General features: G+C 37.9%; 2 protein-coding genes across 2 annotated transcripts in view; one reads left to right on the top strand and one right to left on the bottom strand.

Annotated features, from left to right (window-relative positions):
* Positions 1-420: 420 nt before the first annotated feature.
* On the bottom strand, positions 421-5,852 carry LOC124170699. The gene is made up of 3 exons (XM_046549603.1): positions 4,899-5,852; positions 4,575-4,803; positions 421-1,528 (listed from the first exon to the last, which is right to left on the bottom strand). Exons 1-3 carry the CDS (start codon positions 5,450-5,452, stop codon positions 1,337-1,339), a joined length of 975 nt encoding a protein of 324 aa, XP_046405559.1. The 5' UTR covers positions 5,453-5,852; the 3' UTR covers positions 421-1,336.
* Positions 5,853-6,454: 602 nt separating this feature from the next.
* Positions 6,455-24,353, top strand: part of LOC124170698 — a 35,273-nt gene continuing 17,374 nt past the window's right edge. The window contains exon 1 of the mRNA XM_046549602.1: positions 6,455-7,246. Within this exon, the coding sequence (XP_046405558.1) occupies positions 6,892-7,246 (355 nt within the window). The 5' untranslated portion in view covers positions 6,455-6,891. The remainder of the gene's footprint in view (positions 7,247-24,353) is intronic.

Below are 24,353 nucleotides of genomic sequence, written 5' to 3' on the forward strand. Positions count from 1 at the left end.
TTGTATATCTTGTTACGTATTTAAAGCCGACTATCATACCCACAATCAGTATAAAACTATGTAAAAAATGTAAATGCCCTGGAGAAGTGTTGAAATATGTTTTAGTTGAGGTAATTGGTTGCTATTGAGTTGTATCAGGACAATTATAAAATTTTCATTGCTTCAAATTTTATGGTATAATCACATTATAAATAGTTTATATAGTAATACGCTAAATTTCAATATTTTCTCTGAACAATAGAAGATTTAGGAAAAGCTCATGTAATATGGATGCAACCCACATTACAAATATATAAAATTTTTGACGTTTCAAAAAATTGTTTAAAACTAATTTCAGAATTAATTTTTTATTTTGAAATAACTTATGAAATACTTTGACTTGAGTACATGCATAGAAAAAAATACATTTTTTTGATCAGAAATTAGAAAATAATTCCACAGCTTGAGGGTTGACATTTGTCTGAACTGGGATTTCTATACATATTTAAGTTTGAATGTTATCATAATTTGCCTGAAGATACTTAATGAATGCATGCACACACTGAACATTGTATTTACAAATCACTGGGTTATTTCAGACATTTTCACCTAGAGATTTTTAACTACAGCAAAGCATAGGACAGTGTTGTTCACAGGTGGTATCTATGGTGCAACTTGCAACCATTTATTCCATACCCAAGCAGCAGATGATATCCATTGGATATCTAAGGCTGATAAATCCAAAACATGTTATTTCAGGATGGACATTTTGACAACCTTACATAGATATCCTATTTACAACATCGATGATGAGTAGTAAAAATAATGTTGCATAGATATCCAAGTTGTAATATTCATGATATTAAAAAATTGTTGTTCTAACAGTATCCTTAGGTAGTGTATGTACTGTATATAATTGAAGAGCACAAATGTTTTGTCTGTATGTCTGGGATTTACCAAAAACCATAATTAACACACCATCTACTCATTAGATGCAGTGAAGATACCTAAGAGATGTATGGATCTCCAAGTCTGTGTTGGACATTCCTGCAATGTTTTCAGGTGGGTCGTTTGGATATTTGACAGATATCCATTAAATGTTAATTGGATTAACTTGGATATTAAATGGATGTCATATGTTAATGCAGACCATGTTGTTGGAATATTGATTGCTGCTTGGGTATTCTCCCCAAATTTTGGATTTTTAGTATTTTGGAGAATTTAATTCAAAATTAATGAAAATACACATAATTAATGGAAACCTCCTTGTTCAGCTATACGACTTATCAAAAATTTAATACATGATGGGAAGTTGAGCTTCAGCTCATCATCAGCAACCAGATGCACAAAAAAGACATTAAAACTGAATAATCTTCTTGGAGCTCACTTTCTCATGGTTTAACTTTCTTATATCTTCTGGAAGGGACTCCACAGGGCCCTCGGTCCCACACCAAACAATGTCATCCTGAGAGTCCGCTGGTGTATTAGCACTCAAAGGACATTCACGGAAAAGATGGTTGGTTTCCCCACAGAGACGACATGCACCGCCCTAAAAATGTAAGAAAAACAAGAAAATATTCAACAAGAAAATTGAAAAAAATGGGTGAATACAGCACAACAGTCTGAGGAGTAGTCAACTGCTACGGATCACTACAAGGACAAAATTTGTTTGAAGTAAAAACAATATATATTTAATCCAGGACACTTAGAAGGTGCCGGGCTTGAATTGAAAGGTGAAACCTACGAATTTCCCCGAACAAAAATCATCAAAAAGCAAGTTGGCCCAGGGAAAGGAATTGGCCCCTGCACCCTTTAAGTGTGGATTTCACATGCCTCTGGCAAGCTTTACCCTAAACTGTCAAAATCAACTTTCATATTCAATCTCTGAGTGAGTGTCTACACCATGTAAAAAAGATTTTCCTAAGTATCTTAAACCAAAAATGGAAATAAAAGGATGAAAATTCTTAGGTGCCTGCTGAGGGAATGAAGAAAATATGGATATGCTGAAAATACTACATATCATATATTTGGCACCAATTAATCTATCTTCATTATAAATGGGGTCCAAAATTCATTTTGTTAGTCAGCCTCCACTTCAGATTCTTCTTAAATTGAACATGAAAATTAAACTGGAACGACCAGATTAGAATGTGTTAGCCACATAAATCTCCTCTTATGTTCTAAAAGCAGTTGGACAGAATGAATTCATAATAATTTACTGAATTGTGTTACCAGATCTCCATTTGGCTGTCCAAATTTTTTATAGCTGTATTTGAAATTTCAATTTAAAATTTTTTTTATTGTTTTGATTTCCATTTCTGTGCTCTCTAAGTACATACATTAAAATTGTTCTGAAGGTGGCAAAATCTTGTGCTACACTGAAAGAGCCACATCCACATTGATTGAGGCATGCAGTCACAAAATAGCTAGTCTTTGCTACCTTCCTCTCCAAGTTGGCAGCATAGAGAGAATTGCGATAATCACCAATTTGACAACATTACAAACATTGAAAAAGAATCAAAACCTTCACTAAAGGAGACAAGATCAAACCATAAATACTCTACACAGGATTCTCCACTCCCATCGTTCCATTGATTCCCACCAGTCGCAATAAATACAGGCGATCTTAGAACTTCAGCTAGGAGTCGAACACCGTAGTCACTGATCCATGACAGTATTGTTTCTAGCGGAGTTATAAAGGGAATTCAAAGAGAAAAACACTGAAGGCTACCGATCCTTGTGACACTGGAGACTAAAGTCGGAGTGCGAATTTTAATGTGAAACCGGTGCGCGGACACTGGTTTCACATTAACGTGGCAACTGCCCTGCAGTGGAGCCTCCTGTAGTAATATAAACTATATAGTTCAAACTATGGGCTTCATTTGTTCCCACATTGCCTGCAACTTTGGCATAAACACCCACAATAGTCTTAATTTCTTTTATTAATGTATCATCACTTATAGCGAAATGGTATAAAGCAGATGGACCCTGCCAAATATGTCACGCTAATGTTTGTTGTTAAAGCAATTCTCACATTTTCTGACAATTGACTCCCCTGTTTATTATACTCTAATTCATGCTAAATATTTAAAGACAAGGGGTTGGTGTAACAACCTCCTTGCGAAGTTCTGAAGTTATATCGCGAGAGAAAGCATATTATGAACATAAGTTAATACTCAAGTGATCACAAGATTAAACTGATATTTTACTATGGGATGATTTTTTTTCTTGAATAAAAAAATGTCCAATTGATAAGGAGATAACTCTATCGTGCAGTGGCACAGCGAGGGGGGGTTTTGGGGGTTAAAACCCCCACTCAGGGCTCAGAGAAATTTTTAGGTTTAATCTGTTTTACTTAATTGGATTGATATTACTAATAGAATAGTGTAAGGATTAATAAAATATCCCTCAGAAAGCCGTAAAACTCACCATTTTGAACCGTTTATCTTATTCCGCAATTCATAAATCTCGCACCAACCATTTATCCTGGTGGGTATTCCATACCCCCACACACCCCGGTATTAGTTGCACCTAAACCCCCCCAGCCTCAATTCCTAGGTGCACCCCTGCTATCGTGAACTCTACCTCTGAAATTGCAGGAGCTATTATTAATGATTTTTTGTTTTTCATTTTGAAGGAAATATAATGAAAGATGAAAGCACAAATTGCAAAAACTAAGTCAGTCAATCATGAAAAAAAGTCAACAAGAGTTTAAAACACTGTGGTGCATAAAATAAACTAATACTTTAGCATATTACGAATGGAATGTGAGTTTTCTCATGTTGTCAAGCCATCTGTTCCAGATAGACAACGAGGCAACTTGTGTTTTGCAGACTCCAATGCCAAGACTGCAAACAAGACAGAGGGGCATACAGGGGGTGCTTATTTAGTAGGCCTGTTTCCAAAGAGCCAAGCAAGGGACTGCATGAGAAAAATAACTTTAACAAGGGTTCATACAGGACCAAGACAGTGTGCTGCCGAAGGAAATACTTGATCACACAGGTAAGTTGATACCATCATATCTAGTTTTTAAGAACTGAATTATTTAGAAATTGACTTAGGTACATAAACATTCATTATCAGAAATTATTTTGGGATAATTTTTAATTAACCAAACTCTTAATACCAATTTATAACAAAAGAAATTAAGTTCAGAGTAATTTTATACAATGAATGAATACCAGACTAATATTTAAAACATTATCATATACTCATCATAAAAGCTGTGAATTAAATGGCTATTGCCGAAGTTATAACACACCTCACTGAATCACACAATATGGGTGAGTGCTTTAAATGGCTATGTCACAGTGCTCTTTATCACGGGTAGATATCGCAAAGGAATTAAAGTAAAATAATTCAGAACGCTATGATGTGATTGATACATATTAAAAATATCAATGAAAGGAAGCTTCACTATCTTTGACAAAAACAATATCTTCACTTCAACTAATATATGCACTAAGTAAATGACTTTTTGGCGTTTAAACTTTATAATGTTTTGTACTTTCGGCACTTTAGAACCGACACCTACAAAAATTCTATGTTAATTTTCAATTAAACGCATCCCAATCACAATTATTTACCAAAATTACCTTCGGATATTTTCCCCTGGGATTTTCCTGACAATCACGAGCTAAATGTCCATCCTCTCCACACACAAAGCAACGGGCGAATTTGAGATGATTGGCTCCTTTTCTACTGCATTGATTAACATTATGCTCTGTTGATCCGCAATGGTAACAAAGCCCACCCGCAGGAGGTGATACATCCGAAGACCCCATGGGTGTGAAATCGGGGCAGTCAGCAAGTTGATGACCTGACCTACAATGGCAAGAGGAAGAGAATAGAATATCAGAGGGGGTACATTTAAAAGTCTTTCACTCCTAGGTACTCATTCAGTTAAAATATTGTAAGACCTTCTGCAGCAGAAACAAACTTTCTTCTTCTCTCTCTTGAGCGCTTTTTCTTTCCGCCGCAAATTCCTAAGGTCTTCAACGGACAAATTGGCTCGGGATTTGATGTTTTTGCCGTTTATACGATTAGCAGAAGAAAAATTCGACATTTGTTCCTTCTTCGGCACACAAATTTTGTTGCAGCGTTCTTTGCAGTCCGTAGAATATACAGCAATAAAACCATCATTAGCCTGACGATGGCACATTTCTTCCTTGGATATCACTCGGCCTTCACGTTTTACCTTACCATCGGCATTCCCGCTGGTATTACCGGAAGAGGGGCACTTCACTGCACACGCAGATTTCTTATTTCTCCCGTTTACATGAAACTTGAACCACCCTTGGCTGGCGGAACTACTCTCCGCCACGTATCCACTTCTTCCCTTTTCTTCCGAGCTAATAGCTTTAGGTTCATAAGCATTTTTAGGATTAGCTTTCACTTTCAGCAAGGGCCACGAAGTGGATTTATGTTCTTGCTTGGACTTTTTATCACTATATCCTCTAGCATACCTCGTCATCACGAAATGACGTAATAATGCACTTAACACAATAAAACCATTCACATTGAGGTTGTCAATACAGGAGTATTGCACGGCTCGAATATATTACTGCCTATGAGCCTCGCGACATTTAAGGGCACTTAATCTTTGGAGAACAAACATATAAACACAAGAAATTAAGGACGACTGTGATGCAGGCGTGGACCAGCGTGGATGGGATTCACGCATCAAAAACACTTGCGCAGTGTGCGTTTGTTGTGTAGCGGAAATAACGTGCACCGTTCCACCGTTCGACCCAAGAACGACCAAGGTTACCACCACGACTTTTGAATTTCAGCATTTTGGCCACGAATTGGGCCAATTAGAGCTCTTACCACTATGTTTGTTGACGTTAAAGGTCTCGCGATAATAAATCTAAAAGCCCTGTATTCTCTGACGATTTAGCGTTACTGCGCTACAATGCCACAAAACTAGTCCGCTACTATCGCCGGTATTTGTTTTGATCAGTTCGACCACGAATATTAGAAGAGAGGAGTCGCATTTATAGCTGAATATGGGTTGTCCATCACTCCACACTTAAATGGGTTTGCAGTAGTCGCCACTCACGTCGCTAACTAAGAAAGCGATCCGAATTCTTTGAATAATTAAGCTATCAATAGAGATATTAACTGGAACTTATATTCCTGATGATTAATCTATCAAATTTAGATTTTCTTCAATTCTATTCCTCGTAATTGCAAGCACTGAAATGCACACTATTGTAAATTGAGGATCGCTCTGCACTCACCGCCCACCGCCGTTCTGCGGATATTTTAAAAAACCGATTTATAAGCGACTGAATTAGCAGCAGATGCCAAACCAATATTTACAATAGGGTCTCCTGTACGTTGTTTCTCGAGTTCAATTTCCGAAATTTGGGGTAAATACACGTTAATGTGAAATGTCCATGTTTCATACTTTCTAGCAGACAATGCGGATTCCTCGTGGAAATTGCGGACGATTTAACCCTGAAACGTGAGATTTGCAGATATGGACGATAAATTGCCTAATCATAGCTGGTCGAAATAGTAGAAGGAAATAATGCCAATTCTTTTCCCCACGATAATCCCGTTGTGAAGTACATGTTGATTAAATAGATATCTGCAGTAGCATGCCATCACCATGGCAGCGCTCCTTTCCGTGCTGTATAAAATTATGGTAACATGTTTTTTTCAATTCTTGCGAGCACATCGCATCTACGAAAAGAACAGCAGTAGGCTACTGTCGTCTCTTGTGTTCAGAAAGTGCCAGTTGGAAAACTAAGAGAAATCGAGAAAGCCAGATTCAGGTACTAGTAAATACGGAATAGAGAAATTAGGTTTTTCGTTCACTGCTCCAAGGAAATCGAAGAGGGCGCAGGTATTTTGACGTTGTTAGGTGAAAATCGTGGAAATATTGCCGTTATTGGCTACTCAACCATGTTTCCTCGTCAATTCTTTGGGATAAAAAGTGGTGGAAGATTGCTTTCCCACTTTTTTGAATGTAAAAGTGAAGTATCGCGTCGATGGATATCTTTACTGCAGGAATTAAAAGCAGCTCTGCCCAAGACGAAAGTGTTAGCTTTAGATGTGTCTTGCGATTTGAAACTGAAACCACTCGATCCTCATTCTATGGTGGATGACTCCATCATAGCTCGTGCATATGGACCAGAGGGGAGTGAATTCTTCATGCAATTGACAGACTTGGAAAATGTATCTGTATTTGCTGCCAGGTCCACCGCACTGCAAGGCGTGAAAAGGCCGCTAGTGGAAGTGGAAATTCCAGTCAGTTGCGGTACGGATACTTCTTTGTTTTTCTTTTGCTTGCTAATTACCAAGTAGAGGACGTGAAATTAATATTTTATTCAGAAATTGATCCCAGTTATATCTGACGCAGAGGTGTGTTTAGATATGCTGTTTTGAATTATAGGTTGCCATTTTCGTTTTGAAGTACCGCTCACTCGTGAATGTTATGAGATTTTGTTTTGTGTTCGAAGCTCCTGTTAATGTGTTACTTCCCCTTAACTTTTCGCCTATAAGTTAGTAAGTACCAAAGTTTAAATGAATAGCAGCCATTGATTCATTTGGTGCTCTGCCTTTCGGCGGGTGCTTGGCGTTCCCCCGTAGAACTAATTCCCTCTCCATTAGTCCCATTCGGTTCTCGTGCTACTTTCCCTTCGGTCGTAGTCTTGAGTACTATCTCATATGCCTCAAAAAGTTGTCAGCTCAGTTCTCCGCCTCTTTGGAATCACAGGCAGCAATTGTTTTATTTCGTCTGCACTCTCCCATAGTCATTCCACTTCCTTTCCCTCCAACTCACGCCCATCATTTTAGCTCATTTGAAAAGCCTCATTTTCCTTTCATCCTATCTGAATGGCAACGCTTCTGACGCTCAAAACAACAAACTCCCTAGCATAGCTCTTTGTCAGCCTTGTATGCAACCGAATGTCCATTTTACTTTTTTGTCACTATTTCCATTCCTCTGAATTATTTTTTCCCATTAAAACTATTTCTTTTACTTCGGGGTCACATCTTCATCATTTTCTACCATACGTGCCGCTGTATATCTAAATATTTACTCTCTTATTTTCTCTATTTCAAATATTTGTTCAAACTTATCATCTCTTCTTCCTATTATCATTTATTTATGATCATTTAAGGATAATCTGGCATCACTATCATACCATCAACAAACGTGATGTATTTCACTCCTGCTTAGACCCAGCCACAGCGATAGTTTTCTGCTGCACTTGGCTCTATCAACTCCTGATCAGGATGCCATGGTGAGTTGGTGAGAGTATATCGAATGCAAATGCCCACAGTATGACTGTCACTAGTTTGATACCCTTCTGCACTGTGTTGATGGGTATTGGGCAATGATTTCCTGGTTCTCCATGCTGATAAGCAATCATTACCGTGGCATCACTTTGCTCAGTTTCATGATGCCACACCTCTCTTTTGCTCACTGATCATAGGCGATTGCTCAGTGTGGTTGAGTAAGCACCTTCTGTCTTTCCTCTTGCAATTTTGCTACTCTCATGCAGTCCATCGGCAAGCCTCACTGTCACTCGTCAGTCCATATTTAGGCCTATTACTACCATCCATTCCTATCCCTTCTTTTTTAGTACGTTCCAAGGCATATTCTACTTCACATTGTGATATGCTCTTTTTGGCTTTGCGAAGCAGGTGCATAGTTCTCACTTCCAAAGTGATTCTTACCACATCTTCAGACTGTTTAAGACACATTCTTCCCTCCAGTGATGGTGCTTAGCCAACCAAAACCTGGCTTCGGTGATATTAATTCCTATTTTAATTGACTTTAGGAGATACACATTTTCTTTGATACTTTTTCACTCTTCATCATCTCCCCATATATCTTGTTCTATTTTATAATATTGCATATTCCCTTTCCAAATGCCTCTTTTCTTATTTCACATATCTTGCTGGAAATTCATTAGTTTCTATTTTATCATTCTTAATACCTTAATTCTAACCTGTAGTTCTGCAAATACTTAATCTGGTTTGCTTGCTATGTCTGCTTCCAGTTACTAAAACGCAAAATATTTGAATTGTACCTTTTTTAAATCTCTGATCTTGTATTCAGTTTGTCTTCATGGTACTACATGTGTACCATCTCAAGATGCAATTTTTGAATCAGGTCTAAATCATTTATATTTACCAACCAGTATTCTCTGTCACATCTATTTCAGGCTCTTTAACTCTCAAACTGTAATTCTTCTCTTTCCTTTTTTCACTGAAGCATTCCAGTCACAGTGAATATCTTTCTTTTTTTCTTCCAGTTCCTATTAATTCATTTCATATGCTTCTTCAACTACTTCATCTTTTAATTTAGAACGTCCACTTGAGTGACTAGTATATCATTAGTTGGGCCCACTGTTCTCATGGATATGAGCCTGTCTACTCGGCATTTCACTGTTTAACTCTTCTGCCTTCATCATTGTCCCAGCAATCCATATTCATATAGTTAAAGCTACACATATCTTAACTATATAAAATATTTTGAAGTCGTACTTCTTGGATTTACTATCTGATTTCTTGTGGTAAGATAAACATAGTTTGGTCATTTCAATATTATTTGTCTCTTTTCCTTCAACACCAACTTCATTAGTTCCATCCCCTTTTTCTCATTAAATTATTTTAATTACCCTACAAATACCCTTTAATCTTGACCTGCCTCCTTCTCATGAGTTGTTCAAGCATCTAAATTGATTGTAAAATACTATAAGCTGAAGTGGACTAGTTTACCACATGAGTTGTATTGAAAAAATTTCCCTTACCAATGTGATAAACCATGTCATCTCTACAAGAATTGCCATGAGAAAAAAATTCCCCTGGACTGGGAATCAAACCACGGACCTTTGGCTTTCTGATTCTTGTATATTCTTGTATATTTCACCGCCGTTCATGCGGCAAGGTTAGAAATATTACACATACCGCTTTGTGCAGCTTTAGCGCAGGTTTGAGGCTCTCACCTGGTTGTGGCTTCTTGGAAGTCCTTTCTCCCTCGCGTTGCCATCCTTGATGTACTGCAAGGGCTGAACACCTAGTACCATGAGCCTCAGTATAATTGCCATGAGAATTAAAGAACCTGGATAGCGTAGTGGTCTGCGCATTGGCCCGGAAAGCCAAAGGTCCGTGGTTCGATTCCTGGTCCAGGGGAATTCTTTCTCATGGCAATTCTTGTATAGTTCACTGCCGTTCACGTGGCAGGGTTTGAAATATTACACATGCCATCTCTTTCCTTGAATGCAATATAGATTTCAAAATGCGGATGATGGATTTGAACACACTTGCACAGAATTTGGCCCAATAGGGTAGCTTCCTTCATCAAAGAAAACGAAAGGCATTGATTGCGATTCGTTACCCACCATTAGTGTATTCATAATATACAAATTATTTGGTTTTAGAAATACCGGTTTAGAGGAATGGCAAGGGTCAATTTTATCCTCATTTGAAAAAAGGCCAGATTGGCGCCCATTCGATGCCACTCCACGTGACGTCACAGGGACCTAGTTTCTATACGAGTAGATAGGATTTTTCCATAGTCTGAGGTTACCAATGCATGCATGAGGCACAGAGCTCAGGGAAACATGTCTTAATAATCACCTATTAAAACTGGCTAAGGTCGGAAAGTTTTCTTCGTTTGATAAGGTATTAATAATCCTTATTTAAGCCAAGCGCTACCAGCTAGCATGGTACTCTGCTACCTGCTAGCATCCTGTGTTGTATCAGTGCTCAGAGCCTCGCCCCAAGGTCACCTCACTTGCGGCAGCGGGAACCAGAACGATGTCACACTGAGTTTTCCTAGCATTCATACTTACCCGTCGCGTTTTCACGGGCTTGAAAATTTTCACTTTTCATTTAATCGCAAAAAATAGATATTGTCATTTAAAAATCTAAAAGCGTGAAATATGTACTGTACTCCAGGTGTAATAATCTTTCGATTTAGGCAATATAAAAATAATAGGAAACCACCCTTTGGGGCAGGTGTTGTGAACATGGTTGGTGCCTGGTAAAATAGAGTGGAATTTTGCAACTGTAGACTGTACTTGCCATCATCCAGTATTCTCTTTTTCCTCTGTTCTTCGGGTCAGTTTTTCAGCTAAAAGATTTCATTTACAAACAAAAAGGGAGGCCTTGCCACTCCTGCTGTTTGGCACAGTACTCTCTTGATATTTTCTTTATTTTCTAGGTGTTTGGGAAAACATAGAGGTAAAAAGTGATGGTTCAAGGGATCAATGTACGTAAGGGTGGTATTCATCATTTTATTTAGCTCTAGCATTAGTGTGGAAAAAGGAGTGATGATGAAGGATAGTATTTTATAAAAATCATAGCCTTAAAAATACCATGGCTTCAATTTTTTCTCCTCGGTGCTACTATTTTCTACCTCACTAATAAATTTAAAAAATATAGTCCTTTTTCTTACACAGATATTTTGATTTTACTTCAACCGGTTTTATCACTTGGGTAAAATCATCAGGTAGTAATCATGAGCCTATGTGGCCAAGTTGGTTGACATATAACGGAAAATATCTTTACCGAAATAATAATAATAACAGTAGGAAAACTTTTAAACCCCTTGCACTGAAATGATAAGTCTAGATGGTCATGAGCTTTCAATGCCAAATCAAGCAATGATGAGTGCAGCTCGTCATCAGATTTCCATAATTTTAGCACTATTTAGGGGAACGATATAAATATTTTGAAAGGTTAACTACATTTAAACATCCATAATGTACACAAAAAACTCATATTTTGTAAAATATGAAACATTTAGAGGAATAAAATGACTTTATGTGAGTAGTAACAGCTGTGTTGTCGATGTTCTTATGGGAAGAGCTTTCGTGAGCAATATTTAATATTAATCACTTTTCATTTTACTGTTCCATGCTGATTACAAACTATAAAATATCACTTCATTACCTACATTCAAGAAGTACCACAGAAATTATAAATCAAGGATAGAAGCACGCTATTCAGAGAATTAATTGAAGTGGAAGGGGTTTAATTCATCAGAATGGATTTCAGCTAAATTAAGCCTCATACTGTAATATTCCACCAGTCAAGGAAGAATCACCCATTAATTGATTACTATGACCTTGATATTTGAAGAATCTTGCTCTGTAATGGAAGTGATCAAAAGGAGAGAAAAGCTTCCTTGTTTTAGTTTTGAGTGATGTTTCACAGGTTAGATCAGACAAATCTTGTCAAAGAGGGTGGTTGACGCCTGGAAAAGTATGCTGTGCATATTCATCTGATTGTATCCCTCTTTGCAGTTTCATAACTCCACCCTAGCCCTTTTACAGTGTTCTTTTGTCGACAAATTTTATTATTTGGCTTCTTTTGCCACTTTTCCCTTTTTCTGAGCTTGCATTTTCCATTCTCTTCTAATTTTGGATTGCAGATAATGTTTTCTCTTTCACACATCTGTATCTACGTACCACCCCTCAAGCTGACTCAGTAGGCATGTGGTGTGGCTGGTGTTAGGGTATCAGCCATTTGCACATAAAAAGGAAATGCTCTAATGAATTTACGTTTATAGCATTTATTGAAGTCCTTTATCGTGTGCAAGGAAAACGAATTCCCATACCTATCAGGTCGGCAAAATTTCTCTCTCTAATTTATGGTCAGACCTGGAAATGTATTGGGGTTCTTATATGATGGTCACTGTGTCACTCTTAAAAAATATCCATTCTCAATTGTTCAAGCAACTAAGCCTAGTGTGTAGCTTCCTAGTCTCTAGCGACTCCTAACCTAATTTGTTTAACATCTGTGTAATGCTTTCTGTATGCCTGAAGCAGTTTTTTAAAGAAATCACACAGCTTTCCTTTGTATTTTGTTATGTTCATGGATTAAATCTATCTGCATTGCATCTCATATGATGGCTGCATACTTAAGGTGTGGACGGAACAGTGTGAAATAGCACTTCTCTTACTTTCTTGTCTTGAAATCTTCCCACAATGCACTTGACAAGTCCTAGCTTCTTCTGGGCTCTATCACAAATATTTCATACTAAATATTACGCAGTGCCTCTTTCCTAGGATCTTTCTACAATTTCGTTCGTCAAGAAGTAAGGGGAGTTGATGAATAACCTTGCTTGGAATTTATTGCTGTTTTCCCTTTTTATCCTTCCTGCTACCCATGTTTTCTTTGTTTATGTTGAAGCTGTATCAAACATTGTTTTTGTTTACCTTGTGTGTCAATTGCATTTATTATATCCAACATCGATTTTAATAAAATGTGGATTGAATAATGACTCAATTGAACAATTGAGAATTGATATCTTTAAGAGCGACACGGAGAACATAATATTGGAGCCCCATTATATTTCCAGGTCCGACAGAAGTGATAAATTGAGAGAGATATTTTGCCGAACCGATAGATATGGGAATTCGTTCTTGCCCGAACCATAAAGGACTTCTATAAATGCTATTCGTAATTTCCTTAGAACACTTCCTTTTTACTTTCAAACGGCTGGTGTCCTATTAACACCCCCTGCCACTCGCCTTTTAGGCGGCTTTCGGGGTAGTATGTAGATGTAGAATTCATTCGAGGATACATGGATTCAAAGCCGTAGCAAGCGGGGAGGATTCATCCCTCCCTCCTAGAAATTTTTGCGAGACACAGATACAGTACATGCCCTCACCAAGGGGATCTTTCCACCCCGTTCTCCCCCATTTTTCCAGCCTTCGACTCTGAATAGTTCTGCTTTCGACGTAAAGTATTCTGAAATTCACGCATCATATCATTTGTAGTTCCGAATTATGAAGAGTTGTCATCAGGTGATGCTCAAGACCTCGTTCTGGAGGAATCTCTAACTTTGGCATTTCAGCCCGCACATATGCCCCTGCTTTATGCTAGTTGTGAGGGCCCGCTCGAGGGATATTTTGACTTGCCACGCTTTTATTTGAACAAACCATTTCATTGCGCTCTGAACAATTATTTTTGCGTTAGTTTTTTGAATTCACTCTGGAATAGATAAATTAACTGTGTGACACGTTTTAAATGATAAAATTATTTTTTAATTATGTGCTCAATTTTAGCGTTATTGAAATGTAATGGTTCAAAGTATTTTTTTACTTTAAGTCCATTTTTACTAAATGATAATCACAAATATATATTGTCATTCCAACTGTGCGTTGAATAAAAGCGTTTGCTTAAAAACATATATATTTTATTATACACTTGGGACTGTACACGGGTAAAAATTTAAGCAATGACTTTTGTAGCTTTGGAACTATTCGGAAAAAACTATCCTTAATTACTGTTTGATTTGTCGCAATACGTGGCCGAAGTCGGTCGAATGTTAACATACTTGTGCTGTTTTTGGAATCGTGGCTTCAGTGTTATCCTTACATATAAGCGGAAAGTTATTTCTAGAGAATAATTCGGCTAGAAGTTGTTCATCATCCTTATTTATCAGTTTAGCTAGTTTAATGAAATAATTACGAAAAGTAGTTTTCTGCTATTAGTATCCTGTAATATCCGCAACCTGTGTATACAATAGGCATTGTGCCAGCATCCTTCCCCTCGTTCATTTAAGCATCACTTCGTAGCCATCTCGTTTATGCTCTTGGAAAGGACGTCATAGCTGCTCAGAGTAAGAATGGGGAAGAGCAATATTTAGTTTTCGTCGTCTACGGGAAAAATTAATAGGAAAATCCCCGTACCCGCATGACCCGTGCTTACCCTTGTCCGTGGCGGCCTTCTTGCATCGGGAAATAACGCTGAATGGCACTGTTTGAATTGAAGGTGAAAGATTCTGGATTTAGAGGGAAAATTCTATTGCCATTATATGTAAGTCTCAGGAAAGTGGAGGGTTACCAGTGTTTAATTTGAATCAAAATGTTTTAGATCTTAGTTTATTACATTTTTTTCATTTTCCATTTTAATATCGATATAATTTAGAAGTCTTGTGGTTAAAATATTGGCCTCACCTTCCATATCCAGCGCGATCACGCCCACCCAGCTGTTCATGTGATGACGGTAGCTGTGTCCGCGCCAGCCTGCTGCGTGACCTGCACGCTCCAATCAGCGGGATAAAAATTGACGCAGGCTTTTAGTTCCCTTTACATTTCGCGTGCCAACTCTTAAAATATGCGCATTTATATCAGTTCTTACCTCATCGCTCGGCGAGTGATATAGTTGTGGATGAACAGTGTGACGATGCGCCTAATATCACAATTTGGGAATTTTGTTGTGAAAATGAATGCGGACTCTCAGAAATTTGGGTGCATATTATGTTAAAATTGTTTTGGTTTTGCTATTATTTTTTATTTTTTGAGGAGCGACAGTTTCAAACATCTCTACCGCTGGGTTCGTCACGCTAGCCAGTTCAGTGAACCAGTTTTCCAGGAGATAGTGAACGAAATGCTAAGATATTCAGCTTAGTAAAACCACTTGTCTGTTTCCACACACTTTTATTTAAACCGACCATGGTTTCGGCAACTTCGGTTTATTACCTTGATAATGGCACGAGTTGCCGAAACCATGGTCGGTGTAAATAAAAGTGTGTGGAAACAGACAAGTGGTTTTACTAAGCTGAATATCAAAGATTTCCACCGTATCACGCCGGACACTTATCTTTTATTCGAAATGCTATGAGGCTCAAATTTAGGTTGCTAGTCAGCTCCTCAAGGCTGTGTCGAGTTTCCAGTTTCTTCAACTAGTTAGTCTAAAGAAGTCAGCTGTACTGCAATGTTAAAATGTCACTATTTTAGAAATAAAAATGATAGCAGAATAAAAAATTAATATTTATGAGTTCTGAAGCAGTCTAAGAAAAGTTTTATTTCGGTAGATATTTTGGCATAATCTGCATCTTTAAGAAGTACATACATATGTTTTGAAGTCGAGCGATACAGTACTATCAGTTTTTAGAGACGCGACGCACTTCGTGGAATTTAAAACAATTGATTCTCTTAGTTCAGGCATATTGATTCAGTAGGAATGCGATTCACCATCCACTCAATTGAAGACTGCTTAGTTGTGTCAAGCCCCTGTTATCTGCGAATTGGGCCATCACTTGTCCCTTGGGTTTCTATCAGTGGCTCTATGCAGCTGACACCAGATTCCGTTGGCGGATGTCGACGTTATTGACCTTATCTCTCGACAGACATGCAGATTTGTTTTGGTGCCATCTTCCAATGTTAATATGCTATTGTTGCTTTCGTCAGTTCAGAATAGATATGCATATTACTAGCACATATTTTACGCGCGAGTATTACGATCGTTAAAACTTTAATAAAACTACGCTTATCATTTCTTGGTTATTGTTGTAAGCTAACATCTCAATTAATTTTCAATAGTAAGGTCTCAAAAATTATTAGAATTATTACATTGTGCTTGCGCTGGGAATTATATTTGGATTTGTGCGTTGCAGCAACATGTATGGAAACTTTTTCTGACGGGGTTTACTTATTTTCAGAAGTTTGCGATACAAATGTTTTGGATTTTGATTGGTTTGGCTCTAATTCAAGGGGAACTTTGAATGACCTAAAATCATATGAAACAGCATCGTCTTCAAAGTGAACTCCTTCATGTTTTTGTGGAACTCAAGGCTAACTCTGGATTAAAGAAACGAAATTTAAAAAATGCGTGCAATATGTACTGTGTACATTCTCGAGTGAAAAGCTATATATAGATTTTTAAATACTTTTTCCTGTAACAATCCCTTGTTTTTAGGAGGCAGACGATATCGCTTTGATATTTGGTGTTGAGAATTGTGTGTAAAATATTAATTCCTAAAATTTATACGATATTTGGCTCGTTTCGGCCTGTCACACTTACTCGTCCACTGAGTGGTCAAAATTCCAGCATTCGTGCATTATTTTGTTGTTTGCTTGTGTGTAAGTGCTACAGCTATAGACCATTTCTGAGTAAGAATTACTTTCTTCTTTCATTTCTCTTAGATTCTTCTACCAGTCTAACCGAAAATCCAAAACATCATTATGGCTCTCATAATTTCGATTCATTTTCCTGTCAGCATCCAACAATATGGGATTATATTATAAATAATTGTGTCGTAGGCCACCACCTAAATAGTCAGAAGAATTCTACATGTCCTCGACTCATAATTTATGTTTGATTAGTAATGGACATCTTTTGATACGCATTGCCTACGTGAACCGATTTAATCGTCGGAGTTGTAACCGTTTTTTCTCTCATCGATTTCAAGTATGCGAGGTGACTAGGGATTGGGCGATTAAGGAAAGAAATTCTTTGTTCTGTATGATCTTTCCATTCTATTCGGGTTTTTTCACCGCGTTTGTTGTATTTTAAAGACAACAGTTTCGCCGGCGTTACAGTCGGCGTCTTCAGGTCGAAGGTAACATTTTTTTTGGAAACATTTTCCGCCTTTTATAGGCATAAAATTTTTCGCCTTATATAGGCGGCGGCGGCTGCTGATCCGCTGCTGCTCTCTCATTGGCCGGTTGTCCATCTCTCATTGTTGGTGGTCGGAGAATCCTCTTCCATGCAGTATGCAAGCTGTAGCCTTGATCTCTGTTGAAATTTGCGGGCGTTTTCGCTATCTCAATAGCTTCTCTGATCAAGCGAGGGAAGTATTTATTCTCTTTAGCTATTATCCTGGCGTCTTCAAAGAGGATGTTATGCCCAGGTTCACTCCAAGCATACTCAGATATGGCTGAGAGTTGGTTCTGCTTGTTTTTCGTAGCCCTCCGATGTTCCTGCAATCGGACTTTCATTGATCTGCAGGTCTCGCCAATGTAATATTTACCACATGAACAAGGCACTCGATATATACCCTCATAAAGGTCCATTGGGAGTTTGCCCTTCGCTCCGGGTAGCATGTCTGATATCTTTGCCACGCAATTGAAACGTGTAATTACGTTGTGGTTTCTGAGCATTCTGGCAATCTTTTCTGATGTGCCCGCCACAAAGCGATACAATTCTTACAATTCTTTGTTCTGTAGTTAGGTTTTCTGTTTTGCTTTTCGTGCATATAATAATTAGCGATACAACTATCCGCACCAGGGGCGCAGCCAGGAATTAAGGCTAGGGGGGTTTCCGGCGCAACTAATACTCGGGGGCTTGGGGGTATTGCATACCCGCCAGGGTAAGCGGGAGGTGCGGAGGCCTTCCGCCGGAAAAAAATTAAGATAAATGGTGATTTTTACGGCCTTCTGAGGGATATTTATTAATCCTCACACTATTCTATAAGCAAAATTAATCCAATTAAGTAAAATAAATTTAACTAAAAAATTTCTGTGAGCTCTGGGGGGGGGGGGGGGGGGTTATCCCCCAAACCCCCCCCCCCCCTCGCTGTGCCACTGATCCGCACAGTTAAGAAAAAACGGATTCCAACAGGTCGACTTACATTTGAAGACTCCGAAGATCGCAAGAAAATGTTTTTCGTTTACCAATGAATTGGCAATGAAAATGTACGCATTTTTAAGTAGTTTATACTGTTAATAGGTATACATGATGAAGTACTATTTGCTGAAGTAAACTTTGTCTATTGGACATTCTGATCTTCTTTATTATTAGTGAAAGTAACCGTTAATTATCAGCAGGGGCGCAGCTAGGAATTAAGGCTGGGAGGGGTTTAGGTGCAACTAATACCAGGGTGTGTGGGGGTATGGAATACCCGCCAGGATGAGTGGTAGGTGCGAGATTAATAAATTGCGGAATTTTAAGATTAATGGTTCAAAATGGTGAGTTTTACGGCTTTCTGAGGGATAATTTATTAATCCTTACTCTATTCTATTAGTAATATCAATCCAATTAAGGAAAACGGATTAAACTTAAAAATTTCTCTGAGCTCTGGAGGGGGTTTTATCCTCCAAAACCACCCCCTCGCTGCGCCACTGGTTATCAGTGCCTAACTCATTTCCCACTTCTGGCTTTTATGGCGTGTTTTTTTGTGCCTGTAAGTTTTAAAGTGCCTGCGAATAAAAAGTATTATTTTTAAGACTTTTTAAAGATTCTTGCTTAGAGAGTTGTTATTTTCACGTAGGTGATAGGATTTTGATATAATTGCGATGGCTACGGGTAGTCCTTTCTCCGACGGCTATCTTTCATTGCTCTGCCGGACGAGCAGCAGTAGTGAGCTCCTTATCCCATGTCTTGTTTGTCCTTGAAGAGTACGGATTACGTGACTTTATGAAGACCGGTTTGGATGAAAACCTCTTGTGAAATTTTCACTCTAGATTCTCTACGCTGCTTCCCCGACGTAACTTCTTTCGCATGTTAGCGAGTACTCATCTTTCGCTCGTAATTTACACTGTATTTCTGCATTCCGTACGATGCGCCGTATTTATCCCTGAGTCTTGAAAACTGTCTGTCTTCCACTTTTCCGTTATATCTTTGTTGTCTATGTCGTAGCTCTTCCTTTATATTTTGGGTGACCATAAAACTTTAGGATTGATTCGGACATGACCTTCGCATTCCGTCTTTTTACAGTATCGTGGCAACTTTTTACGTTGCCCTACTTCTTCGCATGTTTTCCGCAGTAAAATCATGTGTGTATCATCTCATATTTGTATTTTTTACAGGTATCTGTTTTACAAGCTTTAACTTCTGCATAAAATAGAATCCTCAAAATGAAAATGGACAGAAAAGATCCTTGACACAATTACTAATAAATGGTACGGAATTAATGCAATTTCTGACAATTAGTAAATTGATTGATTTGAACTCAAAATTCCATGTTCTCTCCTTTTTTAATTTTCTCTTCTTACTTGATGGTTGTCCACTGTTTTATTTGTCAGCATTTGGTAGCCCTAAATGTATCAATTTTTCTCCTTATCATAATTTGGCTGCCCGAATTATCTTTCTTTCTCTTATAGTACCTGTCACGTATTCCGGGTAAATATAAAAAGAAGCGCTCAATGTGGCTGCGTAGTAACCAATAGATGAGACCGGCGTTGAAACCTTCTGGGCACATACCCAGCGACCGAACTGTATTCTCATCTGCGGAGACTGCCATTGACTCATTCGCTTGCGCATTCGGGTTACTTACAGCATAATTGAAGTTTTAAGTGCCTTAAATCGTGGTGAGATATTACACAAATAAGTATTGTAATTTACACCGGATTTGTATTGTATTTCCTTTGAGCTTGTGTCCGACGGCTGGTAATGTTGATAGTGGTTGGCCGAGAATTGCTTTTTTACGATCCACACGGTGAACTTTACTATTGAGAAGATAATAAGAGGTAAAGTGGGCTTTGTGAAAGTGAATATCAAGCAATGAAAATTTAAAGTGGAGTTTTATAGCATAAGACGTCAACGGAGCCTCCACCTCCAAATCCATGAAGGTGGTGAACCCCACTCCCCCATGTTATCAGACTCGAATTTCTGGATACGGGCATGTTAAGTGGTTGAGGCTGCGGTCTTCATTTCCGTAGTAATATCTATATTTTTATTTCAGCATACGTTTATGATGAGGATTTACACTTGCTTTTCGTTTCCGTTGTCTAGCTCTCGACTCTCCCTCCCGTATGGCTTCCACTGCTGCAAGTGGTGGGCCGGAGAGTCGAGCGTAGCACCCGTTTAAAACTTACGCTATCATAATGAAATTTTCAGGGTATATGGAGCGGACCCTTGTTAAGATTTGCACTTATCTCGAAGTTGACGAGTTTGAACCATTGTTTTTCGTATGAGACATTGTATTTGATGTAGAGGCAAGTGTTGAACAAGCTGAGCTCTGAAAACCCTGAAGCTTTCGAGGTGATGATGTTAGTTTAAAAAGAATAATACGTAATAAAAGAAAAAATCCGATTGAGGAGGAGTGATGAGTTTTTTATATTTCTCTTTGCGATGACGTATCGTATCGGTTGGTTTTCAGCAGACGGTATTCGTAATCATATTGTCCTCTCCTCTGGTTTCCAGGACATCAAGGATTAGTTACTTTCTCTCCTGGTCCTCTTGGATGCATAGCGCACTGGACGTATTAGTGAATAGGATGGAGGTACATGGGGAATTTTTCTTGGAATTCCCATTGTGCCTCCATGCCTCGATAGTCAGATGAATTAAGGGTTGCAACCAATTGACTTCAAGGTATTATATATGAAGAAATGAATTATTCGGCAGACGTATACAGGATATAAAAAGTCCGAAAGATGTTTTTCGGTTAATATTGTCACTCATGTGCGAGGGAGAAAATTTTGTATTAACTCAGAAAAAGCTGCACCCTGATTATGTAACCGTGAGAAGGGTGAGAGCGATGTCGTCGCCAGGGGCAACGCGATACCCACGACGCACAGTGGGCTGAAATCGAAAAAAGCTGGCCAAAAATCATATCTTCCATATTTTTATAATTAGCTCCACAAAATTTTTCCTACTATTCATATTTGGGTCATATAACATGAATATAAAGACATTTTGCCGAAAAATTGATCCTGGGAATTTTTTTAAACAAATTCATGGAGACGGAAAAAAACCAAAAATTGACTATTTGGACGGCTTCAGTTAAGAGGGAACTTTTAATTGAAATCAATAGTTAGGAATAAAAAAGTAAGTAGTTTAACATGAAATTTAATAATTTAAATAAAAATGTTCATATAAAATACATAAACTATTTTTTAAACATTATTAATGATTTAGTCAACTAATTTTCCGTTAACACTTTGAAAGGACACACATAAGAAATCACCTAGCAAAAAATCTATACTATAAACTAAAATGCCACATAAAATTATTTATGAACCATAATATATTAGCATAAATATATAAAACATAAGAAAACATTAGGGATAAATTTACCAGCCCACTACCAGTTTTCATCGGATTCCCAGCCGTCACTGTCCTCATCAGAAGGTGGCTCCTCTAATACAAGTAAGTTTCGTATATCCTTTGAAACATTTCTTTTAGCATTTGTACATACATAACTATTGAATATTAGATAATCCGAAGTAAGGAGGAGCCTTCGGAAAAGATCTCCCATTTCTTCTAAGAGCAAAATTTTTCGCGTGTGGTGCGCTCCGAATCTTCTGATATCTTTGTGGAGAGATTCCAAAGCCCTCCGAAGAAAATTGGCCAATTGGAAGCACTGCTGCCTTGGCAAGTGATGCTGCATGAAACTGCTCTTTGTGCACCGTGGGAGGCATGCAGTATCACGGATACATATCCACAAAAAGGGATGCAGTTTCTGAGCAGTACTCACTGAAATTGGCGTAATCTATCTCAAGTCCAGATGTCAGAGCTTTTAAAATAGAGGCAAACCTTGAGATGAGTTCCTCGCTAATGCCTATTGAAAAAGGAAAAAAAGTCCTCACCAAATCCTTCTTCCAAAAAATTTTAAATATTCATAACAAATTTTGGAATCAATAAATAAAAATCTATATAATATGACGTTTTGATGGTAAACATACCGGTAATTTCTGATGTTAGCGTAGGTTCAGAAAACAACTTCGGGCAGTGTTCCCATCATTAGTCGTGCCTAGAACATGCTTTAACAAGGAGCCTCAAGAAGAGATTCATGCATATCTGTTGGGAGCGGTATATCCTTCTCTAAACAACATGGAAATTTTACTACAAACTGACACTGGTTCTCTTGCATTCTTTCCATATCTGGATATACCCATTGAAAACGTATTTATCCATGACATTCTTCAACACTTCCCTTGTCTTCTCGTCTTTCCCCAATTTTAACTTATCTTAAAGATATTGAAGGGCCAATTCACGTTTTGACGACAGCGAATTTCCACTTTCATTAACAATAACGTCATGTATTTCTTTGCGGGTTACTTTCATGCGCTCCATTTTCTCTCATCCGAAATATTAACAATCTAAATCACCGCGTAAGGAAAGCGAAATTAGAACATATTTCCCTAAATAATACACACGATCACAGAGATATTTTACTTGGAAAACGTACCTTTTTATCGTTCCGAGATATCCTTCACTAATGGTAGTTCGGCCTCAGCGCTGAAATTTCACGATATAGGGAAAAAAATCCTCGTTCTTCGCTTCCATGGGACAAGCACGCACATCCTTTCGCACTCACGAAGACAAACTGACTAATTTTCTCGGTAAAATTGTGGAAGAGACTAGTTTTCAACCAATTGGAGAGAAGCATTTGTGGAAAACCCCGTGGGAAGGGAAGCGATCCTCAACAGTGCAATAACCCTTTCATAGATCGAGGCAATAATGAAATAAGCGGCATTTATACAAAGGGACAGTTATGAAACGAGTACAGAACTTCTTAAACTCCAGATAAGAATCATAACACGGTGGTTGGGTTTTCGGGTAAATAGGGATTAACGTGGTCGGCAGGGTAGTGCCCGCCGCCACTGCGCGGGCGGCGCTCCGCCACACGTGTGCCCTTTCCAGTGTTTGAGCTGATGGGAGTTATAAAAGGCCTAGAAGAGTACGGATAGCAGAATATGTAAGTGTATAGTGTTAAGAATTGGGCTTTCCAAGAATTAATATATAATTCTTTGCAGCCGCCCGCTTCCCGGGACAAGAATCTGACTTGCCGGCGCAATCGTTGAGTCCATTATATGACTTATGAAGGAAATCGTAATGTGCCCTTGGAAAAATTGGAACTATAAGACTAATATGTCATGCTAAATGTATACAGAGTATATAAGTGTAGACAAATGTAATTTCGCCTCACTTTTGGCGAATTATCGTCGACTACAGCTAAGTCTGAACAAAGGTTAGCATCTAACCACCGCGTCGGGCGGTTGGACATTCATGCACGTAACTTGATAGGAGAGGCGGGGAGGCAAATTGGGGCAGGATTTTTCAATTGATAACTAAAGTTGACACTTCATTTTATAATGTGGTGCTAAACACTCCGTGAAGCAAAGTGAAAAACATCAAGTTTTTCTCTACATTATGTTCAAAACACGTGAAAAATAGGACATTTTAATTGTTTAAATAAAACTTGTAAATATTATCGCTAGAATTAAAACTTTCACCATATTGGATTCTTAAAATGTTAATTTATATTATGTAATGATTTAAATTTAGGCATTTTTAAACATAACGCAACAGTAGAAAAAAAACTTCAGTCAATTTTTTCAAAAAATGGGGAAAAACTTTTGCGATCATTTTTCATTACATTGACAGATGTCTCCTGTTTAAAAAAAATTAGTTATAAATAAAATTATTTCAGTAATATGGTCACTGATTATTCTATAATTTGAAAATATAATAGTTTTTTCCAAATTAAAAAGTGAAAAAAACCATTTTTGGCCAGCTTTTTTCGATTTCAGCCCACTGTGCGACGCACAGTGGGCTGAAATCGGAAAAAGCTTGCCAAAAATCGCTGTAGGTTTAAATATTACTAAATTAATGAAAATTTTTGCGATTGTGTATTTTAAGGATACAATAAAACTTATTTAGGATGATGTAGTCAATAATTTTTTTAGGAGGGCAATAAAAATTAAAAATAGCTACAAGTTGTGCGGGAAACC

Source organism: Ischnura elegans, chromosome X, assembly GCF_921293095.1.
Source record: "Ischnura elegans chromosome X, ioIscEleg1.1, whole genome shotgun sequence".
NCBI lineage: Eukaryota > Metazoa > Arthropoda > Insecta > Odonata > Coenagrionidae > Ischnura > Ischnura elegans.